Below are 19,496 nucleotides of genomic sequence, written 5' to 3'. Positions count from 1 at the left end.
TCTTTGGATTTTGTTTTCCTTGGCTTAAGAACACAGATCCAGACATTCACTGGGGATTTTGTGAGTCCACATACTTGAACCCCCTTGTCTAAAAGAATGTGCTTGAGTCAAGATAAGCTCTGGAAAAACATCACTGATGGCTATTCCAGATGTAAACTTGGCAATGTTTTGCATAACTTTTAAAGAAATACATCCTAATGTTTAATCCTCAAGAAATATTAACGTTCTAACGTTATAGGCTAGCAGATTATGGAAGGGGAAGGGAGGGACAGTAGAACATTTTGGCTGAACCAGTCATCTAAATCAGGGTATGAAAATGGGATCATGATAAAGCTCTGATAAAGAATTTGGAGCCTAGCTGCCCAGGATGCATCACAGCAGGATACAAATATAAAAAAACACAACAAGATGAAAGGTATATTAACAAAGGAAAAGCATATGTTAACAGTTTTATAATTTCTATATGCACATACAGTATATGTACTATGTACACAAAATCTTCTATAATTTGAGACTGTGCTCCTGTATGCTAGCTAGGTGTTGAAACTACAGCTCATTCCTGCTACCTGTACCCTCTATAAAGACTAAAGGACCCATCTTATAACTTCTTTCCCAGTTAAAACAGCTGAGAAAATAGCACTATGAGTCAGTCTCCTTGAATGTAGCTAAATTTTGTTATGCTGCCTGTAAAATTAAGCAGACTTTGATGAACCCATCCACCATTGTAATATTTTATCTTATTTTGTTTTTACTTTATTTTTAACTTATTTTTGTCTGCAATTTAGACAATGACCATAATAAAAAGTATTTATTAAACATACAAATCACTCTTACATTTTGAAGCAGATATAATCCCAGGAGCATAAACATGTGCTCCACGAAGCACTGCACTTCCACACTGTGCATCAACAATAACTTCATTTGGCAATCTTTGCAGATCCTTTCTGCAAGAAAACAATCATACTTAAATAAAGTTAGCTTATTAGTATTATTCAAAAGAAAAGCTAACTTGACCACATTCCACTCTCACCCACAGCTAAGTTTTTTTTCCTATTTACTGACAATGCATTTGCTTTCTAGCTTTTAAATTTCATTTACAGCCTTTCAATTTCAAAGTTGCAGCTTATAATAATTGTATGTAAAAGCCACATTAAAGAATGTAAATATGTGTTTCATAAAACTAAGGAGTTCTTTAAAAAGTAGAACATTTAGATAGGGCACATTATTGATAGTTAATCAAATATAATCTGTTTCTAGATTTCTGAAATATAACCATTAGGCCTACATAGAGCTCCTGTTTTGATTGAGTGAAGATGCTTCAGAACAGGGGTCCCCAATTTCTGGGCTGTGAACCAGTACAAGTCTGCAGCCTGTGGGGAACCAGGCTGTGGAAGCCACAGGCAAGCACATGAAGCTTCATTTGTGCATGTGTGGGATTTAGATTGAGCATGCAAAACCATGCCCTCCCCCCACAATGGTCTGTGGAACCAGGAATGCTGGGGACTGCTGCTTCAAAACACATAGTAAAACAAACACAGCACCTGAGACTTATTACAGCAGCTAAATCGGTTGGCAGAATCTCTATATGAGAGTCAAGTAATCCTATAAAAAGATTGAGGTGCTTTAATGACTGGATGGTCCTTTGTGTTCTGAAGCACTTCTTCACAGTCCAATCCAAAGCTCTGCAAATCATTAATAATTGCCATTTTTCCCCATTATGCACTACAGCAGGCAGGCATAATAAGTATTAAATATTAAAACTGACATTCTAGGGAAAGATATTTCAGTTATGCTTTCTTTCATTTTCCAGTAGAGAGGTAATTATCAAAGAAGTTATTGATAAATAAATAGCTGTTTTAAATAGGATAAAAATATTTCCAATACTGTGAGCTTATCTTTGGTTTATCTTTTGTCTGAGCATGCAAAAGCTATGTAAATCATGGTGTGAATCTGGCATGCTTGAAACTGCTTATCATATTTTATCAAAGAAATGTGAGGGATCATCCATGGAGGACAAACACATAAGCTCAGATGTGCTGCAATTCATCTCCTTCATATCAAATTATGATTTAAATGAATATGTTAATATTCACTAATAATGAATATTATTAATTCCATATTGATAAGCAGTGATAATGGACATATCTTTTTAATGTATCATCTGTATATTCAAACTCAGGATTGGTCTATCAATGCTTGACCAACCAACCCAAACACACACACTCAAACAAAAGAACACAAACCTGGGTCCAATAACAGGAATAAGTAAGATGTCAGGAAGTTCTGGATGTTGTAGAACTGGAACACTAAGACTTTCATATTGCTGTAAATTGAAAACAAGTACATTATAGTTATAATATTCATAATCTCTAAACATTTTCAGTAGACAGGAATATTTATGATCAAATAAGTAGAGACTGTACTGTATATAATATCAGTGTCTGCAAAAGAGTCAGTATCATGCAGATTTTGATCCCCCAGTGGATATCACCACTGTACAACTTGCAATGACATGCCTCCTTTCAGAATTCAAGGATACATTCATTAATCTGTTTCAGGTCCTACCAAAAATAAGTAGGTTTACAAAGGGAATTATACTGTGGAGATTTGCCCACTGCACCTGTGAAAAAACTTATTTGGACAAAGTTCCTCTCTCTACAGAAATTCACAAAGTGCATAAGGATATCTGAAAGACAGGGTTTTATAACACATTCTAGGTCATTTCAGTAACAGTTGAAGGAATGATTTGCTCTTACATTATTAGCAAGCACAGAAATAGCATGCTGCTGAGTAGCTTAGTTTAGGATAGGCTTAATGATCCAGATATATCTAACAACAAAATGAACAATGCATGATAATGGAATGGAATGCAAGCAATAATGTAGTTGCGTTTCTTTTTTTAAAAAAATCACAATACTAATTATTTTTCCTGTTCATTGTATGTTATGCTACTAAGGAAAACTTTAGCATAAGCTGATTCTAAGCATATCCTTATTTTGCACTGACTCCCTCTAGATGCTGAAATGTCCATTATTTATTTATCTCTAGAGAAACAAACAGGATTTGCCAAGGCATATATAGCGGCATTACATAACCATCTGCTTTGCAGATCAGATAATACAGAACAAATGTTCTCTGAAACAAAGATAAGGATCATTCTTTTAAAAAGAAGAAAAAAGTTCTGAGGTGATATTTTATTTTATTTTTTAAAAAAGTTTTTTATTTATAATACAATTAAAAAAGAAAAAAAGAAAAGATTGGACATGACTTGACATTCCAGTATACACATTTCTAACAAATTGATTCTCTTCTTACATTTAATTCTGTATCTCTATAAGTACATATATATATATTATACAATACCTAATTCATTTCTCTATTTACTAACCTAAAATTATATACATTTCTATCTTAACACTAATCTGTAACCCAAACAGACTTCCTTTGTTCCCACCAATAGTAAAATTTGTCCCAGATTTCGAAGTATTCTGATCCACTCTTGTCCTTCAGTTCCATCGTGAGCCTGTCCATTTCGACACACGATAATATTTTATGTAATATTTCTTCCTCTGTGGGAGTTTCTTTATTCTTCCATTTTTGTGCATATGCCAATCTAGCAGCAGTCAGAATGTGTAGCATCAAATAGACTATCCCTTTGTCATATTTCTCAATAGTTATGCCCAATAAAAAGAGTTCTGGTTTTGGCTCTATCTCCATCATTAATATTTCTTCCAACCATTTTCTTATCTTGTTCCAATAATCGCAGGCTTTAGGACATTCCCACCACATATGGTAGTAGGTCCCTACTGCCAGTTTGCATTTCAACATATGGATGAGAGATTTGGGCCCATTTTGGCTAACCTTGTGGGTGGGAAATGCCATCTGTAAAACATTTTGTAGAGGTTTTCCTTATAAGAAGTGGCTAGGGTGATTTTCCTGTTTCTTTCCCACAATTCTTGCCAAGTTTGCAGATAAATATTGAAGCCAAAGTCCCTACTCCACATTAACATGGTTTCCTTAACCTGTTCTTCATACATTGCTTGATCTAAGAGGCAATGGTATAGTCTTTTAATCATCTTATCCTCAGTTCCTAATAATATTTTATCCAGCTCTATCAACTCTTTTTATACCCCACTCTTTTTTGTCTTTCCTGTATCTTGATTGTAATTGAAGATATGCCCACCATTCCAATTCAATCCCTTCATCTTGAAGATTTTTCCTTGATTTCAATTCCCCTCTCTCATCTAATACATTTTTGTAGGTTATTACTTTCCCTAATTGTATAAACTTTGGGTGTATATGCATTTCCAATGTTTTTTTTTATTAATAAAACAATTAAAACAAAAAAGGACATGGCATGACGTTCCAGTATACATAATCCTAATAATTCGTTCCTTATCATATTTAAAGTTCTATATATACATCTCTCTATACATATATTCCCCTATATAATACAATCTCAAGCTTATTTCTCTACATATTAACATATAATTTTATATACCACAAACTTAAACTTTAACTCAAAACCCGAACAGTTCTTCTTGACTCATGCCAGCAGTAAAATTTGTCCCAGATTCCAAGATAGTCCGTTTCCGTCTTGTCTTTTAATTCCATAGTTAGCCTGTCCATGTCCGTACATGATAAATTTTTTTGTAGAATCTCTTCTTCAGTAGGAATTTCTTTGTTTCTCCAATTTTGTGCATAGGTCAGTCTGGCGGCCGCAAAGATGTGTAGCATTAGGTAGAGTGTCCCTTTATCATATTTTTGTATAGTAATACCAAGTAGGAAGAGTTCTGGTTTTAGTTCTACCTCTATTGTTAATATTTTTCTAACCATTTTTGAACCTTGTTCCAAAAAACACGGGCTTTCGGGCACTCCCACCACATATGATAATATGTCCCTCTTGCCAAATTACATTTCCAACATGTAGGCGAAATGCTGGGGGCCATTTTAGCTAGTCTCGTGGGTGGGTAGTGCCACCTGTAAAACATTTTATACAAGTTTTCTTTATAGGATGTAGCTAGAGTGAGCTTCCTATTTCGTGCCCATAGTTCTTGCCAGATGTGCAGATCAAAATTAAGATCAAAGTCCCTGCTCCATGCTAACATGGTCTCTTTTACCTGTTCTTCATATAAGGCCTGTTCTAACAAATAATGATATAGCTTTTTAATCATTTTATCCTCAGTACCTAATAATATTTTATCCAGCCCTATCGATTCTGTTTTTATACCTAATTCTTTTTTATCTTTCCGACATCTCGCTTGCAATTGAAAGTATGCCCACCATTCTAATTTTAATCCTCCGTCTTGCAGGGTTTTCCTAGATTTCAATTCCCCTTTCTCATCTAATACGTTTTTATATGTTATAATCTTCCCTAATTGAATAAATTTTGGATGTACGTATATTTCTAGCGGTGAGACCCAGCCAGGGACTTGAGTGTAATTCGGTTTCCAGGTTTTGGCCCATGTATCAATTAGAGCTCGTCTAATATAGTGCCTACAAAAATATTTATGTGACCTATATTTTTGGTCCCATAACATGGCATGCCATCCTATTTCTAAGTCATGGCCTTCTAAACATAGTAATCTCCTGTTTTTTAAGAGTATCCAATCTCGTACCCATGTTAAAACTATGGCCTGATAGTATTTTTCCATATCAGGGAGGCCAACCCCCCCCCTTTCTTTTGAATCCTGCAGTAATTTTAATCTAATCCTTGCCTTCCTTCCCTGCCAAATAAATTTGAGAACAATTTTATTAAGATTTTGAAAAAAATTCTTGTCCAATTTTATGGATATGCATTGAAACAAAAATAAAATTTTCGGCAACACGTTCATTTTAATGACTGCTATTCTGCCCATAAAAGAAAGTTGTAAGTTGGTCCAAATATCTAAATCAGCTTTGATTTGTTCAACTCATTTGTCATAATTATCTCTCTTTAATGTGGTGCATCTAGCAGTTAATTGTATTCCTAAATATCTTATTTTATTCGTAATTTGAATACCCAATCTATCAGCCAAATCATGTTTCTGTACTTTAGTCATGTTTTTGACAAGCATTTTAGTTTTTTCTTTATTGATCTTCAAACCTGCAATTTCCCCGTACTTGCTTAAGACCTCCATCAATTTTATCCCAGATTGCAATGGCTCTTCAATTATAAAAACTAGGTCATCTGCAAAAGCTTGCGTTTTGAACGTTTCTTCCTTGATCTCTAAACCTTTGATCTGCCTATCTTTCCAAGTTACTCTGGCCAATACCTCTAGGGATAAAATAAATAACAAAGGTGATAACGGGCAACCTTGTCTCGTACCTTTTTGAATTGGAAAGCTATCAGTCATTTCTCCATTAATTATTACTTTCGCTACTTGATTAGAATAAACTGATTTAAACATGTTTATAAAATTTACCCCAAAGTCCATATACACCAATTGCTCAAACATAAAATCCCATTTCACGTTGTCGAAGGCTTTTTGTGCATCAAGAAAGATTAAACTCATTTGCTTTTCATTGTGCACCTCATAATACTCCAAAATATCTAAAATAATCCTGACATTGTTTCTTATGTATTTTTTGGGTAAGAAACCATTTTGATCAGAGTGTATGAAATCTGCTAAAAATCTTTCAAGTCTATGGGCCATTATAGCCATAAAGATCTTATAATCTGAATTTAATAATGAGATGGGTCTATAATTTTTGATATACGCCAAATCTGCATTTTCCTTAGGAATCAGAGTAAGGAAAGCTTCTTGGTTAAGACCTCATTAAATAGTTCCAACATTATTGGACTTAAAAGTTTTTGTATGATCTTATACACTTCTGCAGGTAGGCCATCTGGCCCGGGTGCTTTATTATTTTTTTGTTTCTTAATTGCTTCCGAAAGTTCCAAAGGTGTTATCTCTTTGTTCAATAAAATTTTAAATTCTTTTGGGACTTTCGGTAAGTCAGCTGTTTGCAAGTACTGTACAATATCATTGTTATTTCTCCGTTTTTCATCTTTGTATAAATTCTTATAAAATTTGTATGCCACTGATTTCTTTCCTTCATTCTGATACACCATATCACCTTCTGTATTGCAAAGTTTGGTAATCCTTTGTTTATTGTCATGTTTTTTAATTTTATAGGCCAGCCATCTCCCCGGTTTATTGGCATATTCAAAATTTTTTTGTTTAGTACGTTTTATCTGCTGCCCTAGCTCTTCCTTGCCCATAATATCCATCTTATGCCTAATTAAATTTATCTGCTGCTTCAACCCACTTCTTTGTGGTTCCTTTTGCAAATCTTCCTCAACTCTGGTTAATTCTTCTTCTAACTGTCTTAATCGTTGTGTTTTAATTTTGTTTTCCCTGGCCATATAGGAAATTGCCACACCTCTCATATACGCTTTGGCAGTATCCCATAAGTTTTGGCAGTTCGTGTCTTCCTTTTTATTTGTCTCAAAAAACAAGCCCATTTGATTTTCCAAATTCAATTTAAATTCCTTATGTTTAAGAATTGCCCTTTTCAAAGTCCATCTCCCCATTCTTTTCTGCCCTTTCCATCTAATTCTAATTGGGTTATGGTTGGCCCAGGAGTTTGTGTCGATTACCACCTCCTCTACCTCTAAATTTAAACCTGCTGACATCCACACCATGTCAATTCTGGACCATGACTGGTGCCGTCCAGAATAAAATGTAAACTGTTGTTTCCCTGGATTCCTCTCTCTCCAAATATCCTGAATATTAAGCTCATTAACCATTTTTAAGAATGTATCAGGTATTGTACTTCTAATTCTTTTTCTATTCTTTCCACATTTATAATCTAGGCATCTATCCATAATTACATTGTAGTCTCCCATTATACATATGTTGTCGTATTCCAATTGGATAATAATATTATGTAGTTTTTTATAAAATTGTTTCTGCCCCTCATTCGGAGCATAGATTCCCACTAGAAGGATTTTCATTTTATTCAAAATTATTTCCACAATTAAGATTCTGCCCTCTTCATCTTTATAAATTTGCTTTGCCGAGATTTCTTGCTTAATATATACTACCACTCCTCCTTTCTTGTATTGTGACAGTGCCGCAAACATATCCCCCAATTTAGGGCAGTTCAATAGATATTGATATTGTTTTTTTTATATGGACTTCTTGCAACATAATTATATCTAAATTCATCTTATACAATTTATTCAAAAACTTTTTCCTTTTTATTGGAGAGTTGAGACCATTAACATTGATGGATATGGATTCAACACCTTTTTTCCCCTCCTTATCTATGTTTAGATCTAGTTATTATTGGTGGCCTAGACTCTTGAGGTTGTAAGTCTTTTTCTTTTTCCTCCATCAATCTTGTCGGTCTGGCTTCTTTAATTTCTTTGGGTCTATCCTCATCATGCTTCCCTTCGTTTTTGCCATTGTCCATATCCTCTCTAGTATCAACCCGCTTTCTTTCCACAGCCTGAACTGATGTTTCCCTTTCCTGTCTCACCTCTCCCTCAGTTAGATCTTCCTCACTACCAAAATTCTCCCTATAAAACTCCTCTGCCTTCTCCACTGAGTCTAAACGGAACCTTTTCTCCTGCCATGTGACAAGAATCCCTTCTGGTGTCAGCCATCTAAAATTGACATTTTTTCTCGTTAATTTAGTAGTTATTTTTTGGTAAGGTCTTCTCAGGTCCCTCACTCTCTTCGGTACCTGTTTGAGAACAATCGTCGCCCTTGGTACTCCAGTGCCTCATCTCTAGCCCGGAATAATATTTCATCTCTAACTGATTTTTTAGTGAATTTAACATGTACTTCTCTAGGAAGATTATTCCGTCTTGCGTAATTTGTATGTATTCTAAAAGTCTCATCCATTTCACTGGCCATTTCTTCTCTACTGGACCCCAATGCCCCCGCTAGTATATCCGCCATTGTTGTTGGAAGGTCTTCACCTTTCACCTCACATACGTTTTGAAATCATAGGTATTGGGCAGCTTTGTCAAGTTCAAGGAAAATTACTGTAGATTCTAGTTCTTTATTCGCCTGAACTAGTCTTTCATTCATTTCATCCACCCTTCGCTCTTCTCTATCCATCCTTTCTTCCATTTCCAACATTTTCTGTTCATTTTTCATCATCTATTGATGAAAGGATTCAAATTTCCCATCCATTGAACTAATTCTATCTTTAAGTTCCCCTGTGTCATTCCTTATTTCACCTATTTCTTTTTTTAAATCATCATGATTCTTACAAATTATCTCTTGCATCGCTTGTAACATTTGTTGCAAGTCTCTAAATGGACTTGTCTTGTCTCTCTGAGTCATTTCTTCTAAAGATCTTTGTCTAGCAGGGCTTGGTTCCAACAATGTAGTCTGTGTTGTCTGTTTCTTCCCTGTTCCAACCCTTGTGAGATTGGGAATACTAGACATTTTCCTCAATTCTCCAAACCAGCCTCCCCACTTATTTATAGTATTCTCCAGAGCTACAGAGTTCTTACTTAAAATCAAAAGTTTCTACTATGTAACCTTTGCAGACAAAATTAGATATACTTAACAACCACTTTCCCCCCTTTTTTTAAACCCTCTTGTGGTTATTCTCAATTCAGCCAGCAGGTGTCACTTAGTCTCTGATGTTCAGTCTCACTGAGTCATTCCAAAATGTCTACCTTCTTGCTTTCTTCCACACTTTCACTTCCACTTTTAGTTTATAGCCGATTCACCTTTCAAAGTCAAACTTCCCTTCCTTGGAACAAGATGGAAAGAAGAGATTTTTCTTCTCCTTGAGTCCAACCAGTGTGATGTTTCCGCTGTGTAGGCAAACTGATTAAGCCCAAAACTTTCTTTTCGCCGCTTTTCCAGGAGCAGGGAAAAATCCCTCCTCACCTCTTATGGGCATCCAAAAGCTTCAAATTTCTCTCGGAATCCTCCGGAGCGTTCTTACGCCGGAGCCCTTCTGGATCAGCTGTCAAAAATCGCTGTTCAAGTTACCTTAAACTGGAGCTGTCACGTCTCCGTCCAGCTATTCCACCGCTATACTTCGGCCAGCTGGAGCTGTCATTTCTTCGTGGCCGCCATTTGCAGCCGGCTTCTTCCTCTGCCCAACTTACAAAGGCTTCGCCCGAGTTCGCTGATCCCAACCGCTGTTAAGGATCGCTCCTCAGGACGCCTTGTTGTTCCCGGTCTTCCTCCAGGGAACCAGGGACCCCTAAGGATCTGTCAAGCGGTCGGGAACGGATACAGACGCTCCGGAGAATCGTCCAGCACACCCGTTCTTCTTGACAGCTGGCCCCACCTCCCATTTCCAATGTTGAGATCCAATTGGGGACTTGCATATACTTTTGTTGCCTAATTTTAACCCATACATCTATTAGCGCTTATCTAATGTAATGCCTCCGGAAGTACTGGTGGGCGTTGTAATTCTGATCCCATAGCATAGCGTGCCATCCAATCTGCAAATCATGACCTTCCAACCTTCCAATCTCCTGTTTTTCAATTGTATCCAATCCCGCACCCATTATAAAACTGTAGTCTGATAATATTTTTCCAAATCCGGAAGACCAAGTCCACCCCTTTCCTTTGAATCTTGCAATAATTTTAATTTGATCCTTGCTTTTTTCCCTTGTCAAATACATTTAAGTATGGTTTGATTGAAATTTCAAAAAAAATCCTTATCTAATTTGATGGGTATGCACTGAAACAAAAATAATATTTTAGGTAGCACGTTCATTTTGATTACAGCAATTCTATCCATGAATGAGAGCTGCAGGTTGGTCCAGATATCTAAATCAGTTTTAATCTGTTCCATTAATTTATCATAATTATCTCTCTTAAGTGTGGCACATCTAGCTGTTAATTGTATCCCTAAATATCTTATTTTCTTTGTAGTCTGGATGCCTAATCTATCAACTAATTCATTTTTCTGTGCTCTAGTCATGTTCTTAACAAGCATTTTGGTTTTTTCTTTATTTATCTTTAGGCCTGCTATTTACCCATATTTACCCAGTACTTCCATTAGCCTTGTCCCTGATTGTAGTGGCTCTTCAATTATGAAAACAAGATTGTCAGCAAAGGCTTGCATTTTAAACATTTCTCCTGAGGTGATATTTTAAATCCCACCCTTGAATCAGAGGGACACATTGTGCTGCACTAGTAGATTTAGGCCTTAAAGTAAGGTATTCTGGAGCTGGAGAAAAATAATTATAAATTCAATGCCTCTTTGGTCTGCTGAGTAGCCCCTGAATTAGGTTTATCAAGCATAACAGGTTGAGCAAAGCCAATTTTGCTTTATGGGCCGCAACAGGTTTTTTTAAAAAAAATCAATGGTAAAATCTAGCTCCATTTCTTACCTACCTCAGCATGCCATAGCAGGGTTTTAGAGCCCAAGATAGTCGAAATCATCACTTTTTACTCCTTCTCTTGATGTTGCTTTCTCTCACTCTAATTTATATGCAATTTATTTAATTTCTTGCAGGCTATACCAGCAATACAACGTCTGCCTGATTTTTTGAAATGCAAACTTATCCCAATATTTCAACAAAGCTTATAAATAAAAACATTAGCAATTGCAATTATTTTTAATTATTTCTATTAAAATTGTATCCTATAATTTGGCTTTATTTTATATGCAGCACTCCTAGTTACTGGTAGTCCTCAACTTATGATCGATGTTTAACTATGGTTCAAAATTACAGGGGGGAAAATGACTTGCAATTGTTCCACTGTCCCAATGATATATGACAGTGGTGGCAAACCTATGGCACGGGTGCCAGAGGTGGCACTCGGAGCCCTCTCTATGGGCACACGTGCCATTGCCCTAGCTTTGCCTCCCCACATGACCCCTCCTCTCCAGTAGCCCCCCTGAAGGAGACTCGCCCTCGAGCGTGGCCTACATGGAGCAGCGCAGCTAAGGACATGGCAGCCAGGCAGCGTAGACAAGACTCTGCTCTCACACCCCATCATGCAGTTGATGCTGCTGGGCGCGGGCAGAGGTTGTGGCCGCCATAGTGCTGCTGGGCTGCCTGGGCGATCTGTGGCAGGCCCTGGAGGCGATGAGTGGTCCTGTGGGCAGGCGGGGCGGGGGATGGGGGGCAGAGCAGGGGCAGGCAGGGGGTGGAGCGGGGGCGGGGCCAGTTTTTGGGCACTCAGTCTCTAAAAGGTTCGCCATCACTGATATATGATCACAATAGGATCACAATTTGGGTGCTTGGCAATTGCTTGCCTTTAAGATCATCTGCAATATCCTGCAGCCATGTGATTGCAGTTTGCAACTTTTATCAATTTATAGCAAAAATCATCCATTGGGGAAACTGGAATCACTTAATGACTGTATACTTAACAACTGCAATGATTTGCTTAACGACAACCATAAAAATGTCATAAAATTGCTCTGACTTAACTTGCAACCACAGCGACTAATGGCAGAAATTCCAGCCTCAATTGTGGTCATAAGTCAAGGACTACCTATATCCTCAACTAACTGATAAGTAGATGAACAAGGAAGTAAAGGAAGGAAGTAAAGTACTGACCTTTTGGATCTCACTGGACAGCAGATGTCTTACATATTCTACAGAAGCCAAATGTGTGTTTACTCGAACACTAGTAAAAGCTGGTGGATGTGCTAGGTTATTTAACAAGGATTCATATTTCTGTTCTGCTTTCAGTGGACCAATAGATGTTGTAATCTTAAAATAAAAGTAAATAAAGAGATTTACTCAAGAATAATAGCATTTTATGATATAATCACAGTATTCTAGATTTATAAGTTATTTTAACATAATATTTAACATAAATTTAAATAAGTAGGTTAACTTATTTAAGGGGCAAATTAAAATTTGGGACAAATTAAAATAAATTTATTGAGATAAAGATGGGATTTATAAAGTACAATTTTCTTCTTGAAGTTCATTTGATGTTTCACAATCACGACAGAATGATTTTATTGTTCATTGTTGATAGTTATATTCATTTTAACTAAAGATTCTATTGTTACTTCATGTTAACTATTACAGAGCTGGCTTTACTGGGAATGTGTGGGCAAAAGAATTGAAAATATTTTTCTTTTAAATATATTTAATTAAATAAATCCAGCTGTATACATATAAAGATATCTTGAAAGTAATAATGAAATCCACCATATGTTTGCTAAGTTAAATCATAAAGTACAGGTAATCCTTGACTAATGACCACAATTGAACCCAAAATTTATGTTGCTAAATGAAACATTTGTTAAGTGAGTTTTGCCCCATTTTACGACTTTTCTTGCCTCTGTTGTTAAGTGAATCATTGCAATTGTCATGGTTGTTAAATGAATCTGGATTCTCCATTGACATTGCTTGTCAGAAGGTTGCAAAAGCTGATCACATGATACCAAGACACTGCAATCGTCATAAATGTGTTTCTTGTGAGAATCATCATAAATATGAGTCAGTTGCCAAGCATCCAAATTTTGATCATGTGACCATGGGGATGCTGCAATGGTCATAAGTGTGAAGAATGGACATAAGTCATTTTTTTCACTGCATTGTAACTTTGAACAGTGACTAAATGAACTCTTTAAGTCAAGGACTACCTGTAATATTATTGTTTAATAAACTTATTTAGCATCAATATATTTTATCTTAAAACATAAACAGCTTGAAGAAAAAGATACCTCATTATATTCTGACAAATAAAATTTTACCTCTCAGCTGTAGTATCTGGCCTTAAATATTTGTCTTCTTCTTCCAGAAATTTTCTTCCTTAGACTAGCCCTGGGTATTCCTCCCTGCCTCATTTACTATATGCACAATGGTAATTCTATATATTTAATCTGAATATTTAGATTTCACCTTGTAATAAATAATAAATTAAAATAAAATCACTATCATTTAAAATGGATAGTGTGACACATATTAATTCTAGAAACAATATCAGTGTATTCAGAGACACCGTCCATATTTAATAACTTATAATACCATCATTTGGACAATATCAATCTTGTCTCCATTTTGACATGTTGCCAATGCAATGGCCTGATAACCAAGTAATTGATAGCCCTGAAGAAGAATGCAGTAATTATAAAAATGTAACACTATTTTTTTCCCAACCATATAGAGAGCTGCACAGAACTGTAATAGAAAACTTAATACTTTGTCAGTACAATACAAGCCAGTATTATGAATTAAGTTCACAGGACAGCATTCTGATAACTGCAACTTAATTTTTCTTGGTGCATTGTATTTTAATCAACCAAAATAATTCTTACCTCAGCATTTTGAAATGTAGCCCTGAGATATTCCTCAACCTCTGGTTTCAGTAAGATTTTGCAGAAAATAGACATAGCTCAATCTATTTTCCTTTTTTCTCAGGGAAACATCTGCAATAAACAATGTATTATTTCATCAGATATGTGCTTTTAATATGTATAAGCTTAAAATAAAAACAGATGTTAATAAATTCTTCACATAGACAATAAATATGGTCATACCAGGAAGCCTATTGAAGAAATGTAATTGTCTTTCTATCAATAGATCATGTTTTTATTTTTAAAAAAGTCATTTCACATATGAGGCCAGTATATGGTTGTGTGATTATAATTTAGCATGCTGTAAATAACTATTGTAGTTTTTAACCATGATTTATGATTTGGTGCATTGTGCATCTATCCAGTGGTGCTTACTTAGTAAACCATGATTAAACTCAATATGAATTGAATTTGATACTTAATTCTCAGAAAAAGAATGATGAAACATTTTAAAATTTAACAAAATTTTATTTCATATGACGATGATTACACAGTATATAGGATAGTATCACACCATTTATGGAGTAACATAACGTTCTCTATTATTAAATAACTATATTTGTATTTTAATTTTCTGCCCAATGACGTTCAAAATATTACAATTTCTTTGATATGCCTAGAAGTGTAGTGAACTCAATGGAATATCTTGATTTTTATTTAACTATTTATTTTATATACTGCCTTTCTCTGCAAACAAACACATAAGGTGGAATTTACTTCTAACTGGTCAAATTAAAACTAACCAATAAAACTAGTTCTTCTGGAAAGTTTGAAAAGGAATATGTGATGAGTCAAAATCCCAACCCTATTTCCCCAAATCATTTGCTACTAAAATTGCAGATTTACTTGCTTTTTATCTCTGAAGTTGGCAACTGAAATCACATAGCATGAAATTAGATGTGGAATGGCCAATCTTTAGTTTTACAGCTAATTATTGCTAAAAAAAAATGTACCAATCCCCTGGTGCTTGACTCTTCTTACAATGTTTAAAAATAATGCTTAGTGTCCATGCAGTGCTTTCAGATGTTCAGAGAGCTTTACATACGGTATTTGGTTATGAACTCTGAAAAAAAAAGAAATCCTTTTTCAATTATATCTCAATGTTTTTATTTGTATCCTGCCTTTATTATTTTTACAAATAACTCAAGGCAGCAAACATATCCAACACATCTTCCTATTTCCTCCACAACAACCCTGTAAATTCCCAGAGGTGTGTTTTTCAAAAGGCAACTGGACTTTCTTAGTTTTTTTCTTTGAAAATGTTTTGCTTCTCATCCAAGAAATTTCTTCAGTTCGAAATGAGAGCCAACATCACCCAGCTGGTTTTCATAACTAAGGCAGATCTCCAAGTTTTAAGCCTGGTTTCTTAACCACTAGACCAGTGGTGGCAAACCTATGGCACACATGCCAGAGGCGGCACTCAAGAGCCCTCTCTGTGGGCATGCGCGGTCGCCCCAGCCCCGCCTCCCCCCACAACCCCCTCACCAGCAGCCCCCCTGGAAAAGAGTCATCCCCAGGCACAGCCGTGCAGAGTAGCACAGCCAAGGACATGGCAGCCAGGCAGCGGGAACAAGACTCCACCCTCGCACCCCATCACGCAGATGACGCTGTGGGGCGCGGAGGGTGTGGCCACCATGGCGCTGGTGGGCCGCCATGGCGATCTGCGGTGGGCCGTGGAGGTGGTGGGTGGCCCTGCGGGCAGGCGGTGGGCAGGGCAGGGGCAGTGTGGTGGGTGGGGGGGTTGGACTAGGTCTCTAAAAGGTTCACTATCACTGCACTAGACCAAACTGACTCTCCTTTTAGGCCCTAAGTTGCAAATTGGAGCAATTAGTTACGATCATCTCTCCTTACTGCTCTCTTCCCAATCTGTTAATCCTCCAGATGTGTGGATTTCAGTTCCATAATTCTCCAGCCAGTATAATCATTACTCAATATATAGTACTAGGAGTTCAAGTTCTAGAAGTGGAGGATGAAAAATTGGGGACTTCAATTGTATACATGGTAGAAGTTATGTCATAATTGGGTACTGTTTAGTCTCTTCAGTGCTATATATCTGAAAACACAATTATAATTAACAGATGACCTCTTCCATCTCTTGAAATGAAATGGAATGGCATCCGACTGCATTGGGATTTGTCCCTCTTTCAAGGATATGACATGTATATGGCATTGTTCTTTGGTTGGAATAACTATTACAGTAGCTTTCACCAACTTGACTATGGATAAGTCCAATATACTACATCTCACAGAACACAGGTTGGGAAAGCAATATAGGTAATTGACTTAAAACCATTTGTTTAATGACTATTCAAAGTTACAACAGCATTGAAAAAAGTGACTTATGACCATTTTTCACACTTATAACCCTTTGTTAGCATCCAAGCGGTCATGTGATCAAAATTTGGCAACTGGCTCATATTTCTGACGATTGCAGTGTCCTGGGGTCATGTGATTATCTTTTGCAACCTTCTGACAAGCGAAATCAATGGGGAAACCAGACACACTTAACAGCCTTGTTACTAACTTAACAACTGCAGTGATTCACTTAATTGTGGCAAGAAAGGTTGTAAAATGGGGAAAAACTCATTTAACAACTGTTCTGCTTAGGATCAAAAATTTTGGTCTGAATTGTGATCACAACTTGAGGACTACCTAGATTACATTATTCACTAGGTTCCTAATTTTTGTCTTCCAAGGGCCTTTTCTGAATGGCTCTTTGCAGAGGTTAGACAGGTCTACTTCTCTATGATGCTCCTTGAAGAGATGAGAAAAATGGAATGATTGTTCAGTCCTGGGATATAGAAAGGGTGGGAGAAACTCAGAATAGCCCACCTGTTGTCCTTAAAAAGAGACATTGAAAATTTTGGACATGAAAGTATTAGCTTACTTCAAAAGTTTTATTAGATGATTTCAAATGTAGAATACAAGTAAATTCTACATATAATATTCACTTCTCAGTAACAGTTCAAATGTAGAGTTTGAACAAAGAGTGCCAACTCAAGCATAAATGATCTTTCATAGATCTGAAGTCTGTATGACAATATTACTATTCATTTGCTGTTTTCCAGATTTTGATAGGTGATTACTCCAAAATATTGTTAAAAATAGATGATTTTCTGCTTGTCAAAGATTTCTTGCTACTACAGAGTCTTACTACACAATACATAGCTAATTAGGTTTCCTATTGCTTTGGTTGCAAACTTTCAGTTACTTGAAATTAACAAGGCAAACATTACTCACTTATTTAAGGCAACTTTCATTTTTTTTACAGAATGTAGCCTCTTTTAATTGGCAACATTAAAAACACCATTAGCCGTAATAGATAATAGTCTTCTTTCTGATACTGTAATGCAGAAAACTGAAATTGATGTCTTATTTTATTCTAAACATTCATGTACTGCCAGTATCACAACAGTATCCTGGTTCTGCATGTGCACAAGAGAGTTTGCAAATATTTCATTTGGCAGCTGCTTGATTTCCTGGCTCACTTAAACGTAAAATGTTTTAAGAATAAAACAACAAAAGTAAGCAGAACTAGAGGATGCTTTACTAAGAAAGCAGGTCACCTTTTCATAACTGGTGCTTTGTAACTGGCTCTGTCACACACAACCCCCATTTTTTTAAATAGACCAGTCCATTTTCCCCTCTCCCCAGTGGCTATAATTATATTTTGTAATAATATAATTTGTCAACATTTAGACCAGTCACTCTCTCAGCCCAACCCATCTCTGAGGGTTGTTGAGGGGAAAAGAAGAGGAAAGAGAATTAAGTACGTTTGCCACCTTGAATTATTTATAAAAATAATAAAGAATAAATAAAAATAATTTGCCAGGCAAAAAAAGTTGAAAAGTACTGCCCCAAATTAGAGATATATTGTTCTACAGAACCTCCAAGGTTCCTTCCAACCTATGATTCTATGGATACCCAAGTCTCACCTGGCCTTTTTGAAATATCTGTCTTACTCTTTAATGCTATGAAAGAGAACTTGGCTAAAAATAAGGGAAAACAAACAGCCATCTCTCCTTAATAACACTAATAATTTAATTACACTATTTATTCTTGGTATTTCTATCACTCGCTTCAAATAAAACATTTCTTCATTTCAGACCAGTAGCAGCCATAGGATGCAGAGACATAAGAAAATGACTGACCCCAAAATGATGTACTCCAAAAATATATGATTGGTGGCTTAAATTTATTTCCCCCACCCCCACAAATTTAGAACTACCCTTTTATGCAGCCTTGCCGACCCTGGCGTCCTCCAGGTTTGCTGAATAAAATCCCCACCCTTCCTAAGATGCTATTTTGAGAGATCATCTCTTTGTGACTAATCCAATTAACAGTGGCTGCCGAGACCCATTTTAAGACCCATCATGAATGCTGAGCTTCCATCTCTATAATCCATATGGCCAGGGACGGTGGAGTATTTTGCGAGTTGTATCCAGCCCAACAAATAGGAGAAGCCACACAACCTTTTTGCCGTCTTTCCGGGGAGCAAAACTTTGCTCCTCCGAACTGACGCAACACTACAACCGGAAGCGTCTTCTGGTTTCCGGCGGGGGAAGATAAGACGGAAAGAAAGGGCGGCCATTTTTGAATAGGTCTCAGTGACCAGACCCATTAAGTTCCAACCCAGGAATGTAATAACCTGGGCGCCCTCTGCTGACGAGCGCCAGACCCTCTCTTCTCCTAATGCGCCGGAACTACAATTCCCAGAATTCCCAGCCGGCAATTTGGAAAAGTAGTCCGAGAGCCCGAGGACGGAGTAGACGTTTTCTTTTCCTCACCTCATCGTTCTTCGATCCTACCTTCTGCTTTCCTTCTTCCGGCCACCCCGCTCGGCCTCATCCGGGGAACTAAAGGAACTCCTACCCTGTTTCGGGCCCAGCCCAACCAGGGTCGCTGTTACCGCCTCCCTCCTGAGGCGGAGGGAGAGGCGCGGTGGCAACTTGGCATGCGCCTACTGGGCATCAGCCTACTGGGCATCAAGCTGCGCTGAGACTCATGAGGCGTTTTGAGAACCTGGCGCCTCCGAAAAGCATTAGGATTGGGAATTGCAGTGTTCCCAATGGCCAGGCTGACGGAGAATTCTGGGAAATTGGGTTCCTGGAGTGCTTCAATTGGAGGAATACCAGCATCTGTTGTTTCTTATCTGGTTGGATTGATTGTAGGCAAGCACAGTATTAGTAGGAGAGCAGTCACCAAGCTGCAGAACAGGATTCATTTTGTGTCCGTTTAAAAGATTGGTTTTGAAGAAA

The 19,496-nt window shown here is 36.9% G+C and overlaps 1 protein-coding gene across 2 annotated transcripts in view; it reads right to left on the bottom strand.

The window, feature by feature from the left end:
- The window catches only part of NSUN6 (NOP2/Sun RNA methyltransferase 6), a 31,924-nt gene extending 12,837 nt beyond the window's left edge, over nt 1–19,087 (bottom strand). The window contains exons 1-5 of one of the 2 annotated variants that reach the window (XM_015815371.1): nt 19,026–19,087; nt 14,200–14,310; nt 12,482–12,637; nt 2,244–2,323; nt 835–944 (exon numbers count right to left, since the gene is read on the bottom strand). In XM_015815371.1, coding sequence (XP_015670857.1) covers nt 835–944; nt 2,244–2,323; nt 12,482–12,637; nt 14,200–14,274 — 421 coding nt within the window. In that variant the 5' untranslated portion in view covers nt 14,275–14,310; nt 19,026–19,087. The remainder of the gene's footprint in view (nt 1–834; nt 945–2,243; nt 2,324–12,481; nt 12,638–14,199; nt 14,311–19,025) is intronic. The other variant, XM_015815373.1, reaches the window with a different exon arrangement.
- Between the last annotated feature and the right edge of the window lie 409 nt (nt 19,088–19,496).

This window comes from Protobothrops mucrosquamatus, unplaced genomic scaffold (genome assembly GCF_001527695.2).
Source record: "Protobothrops mucrosquamatus isolate PMUCROS unplaced genomic scaffold, P.Mucros_1.0 scaffold339, whole genome shotgun sequence".
NCBI lineage: Eukaryota > Metazoa > Chordata > Lepidosauria > Squamata > Viperidae > Protobothrops > Protobothrops mucrosquamatus.
The sequence above is the reverse complement of the archived record's forward strand: the minus strand, read 5'-3'. Positions and strand labels throughout refer to the sequence as shown.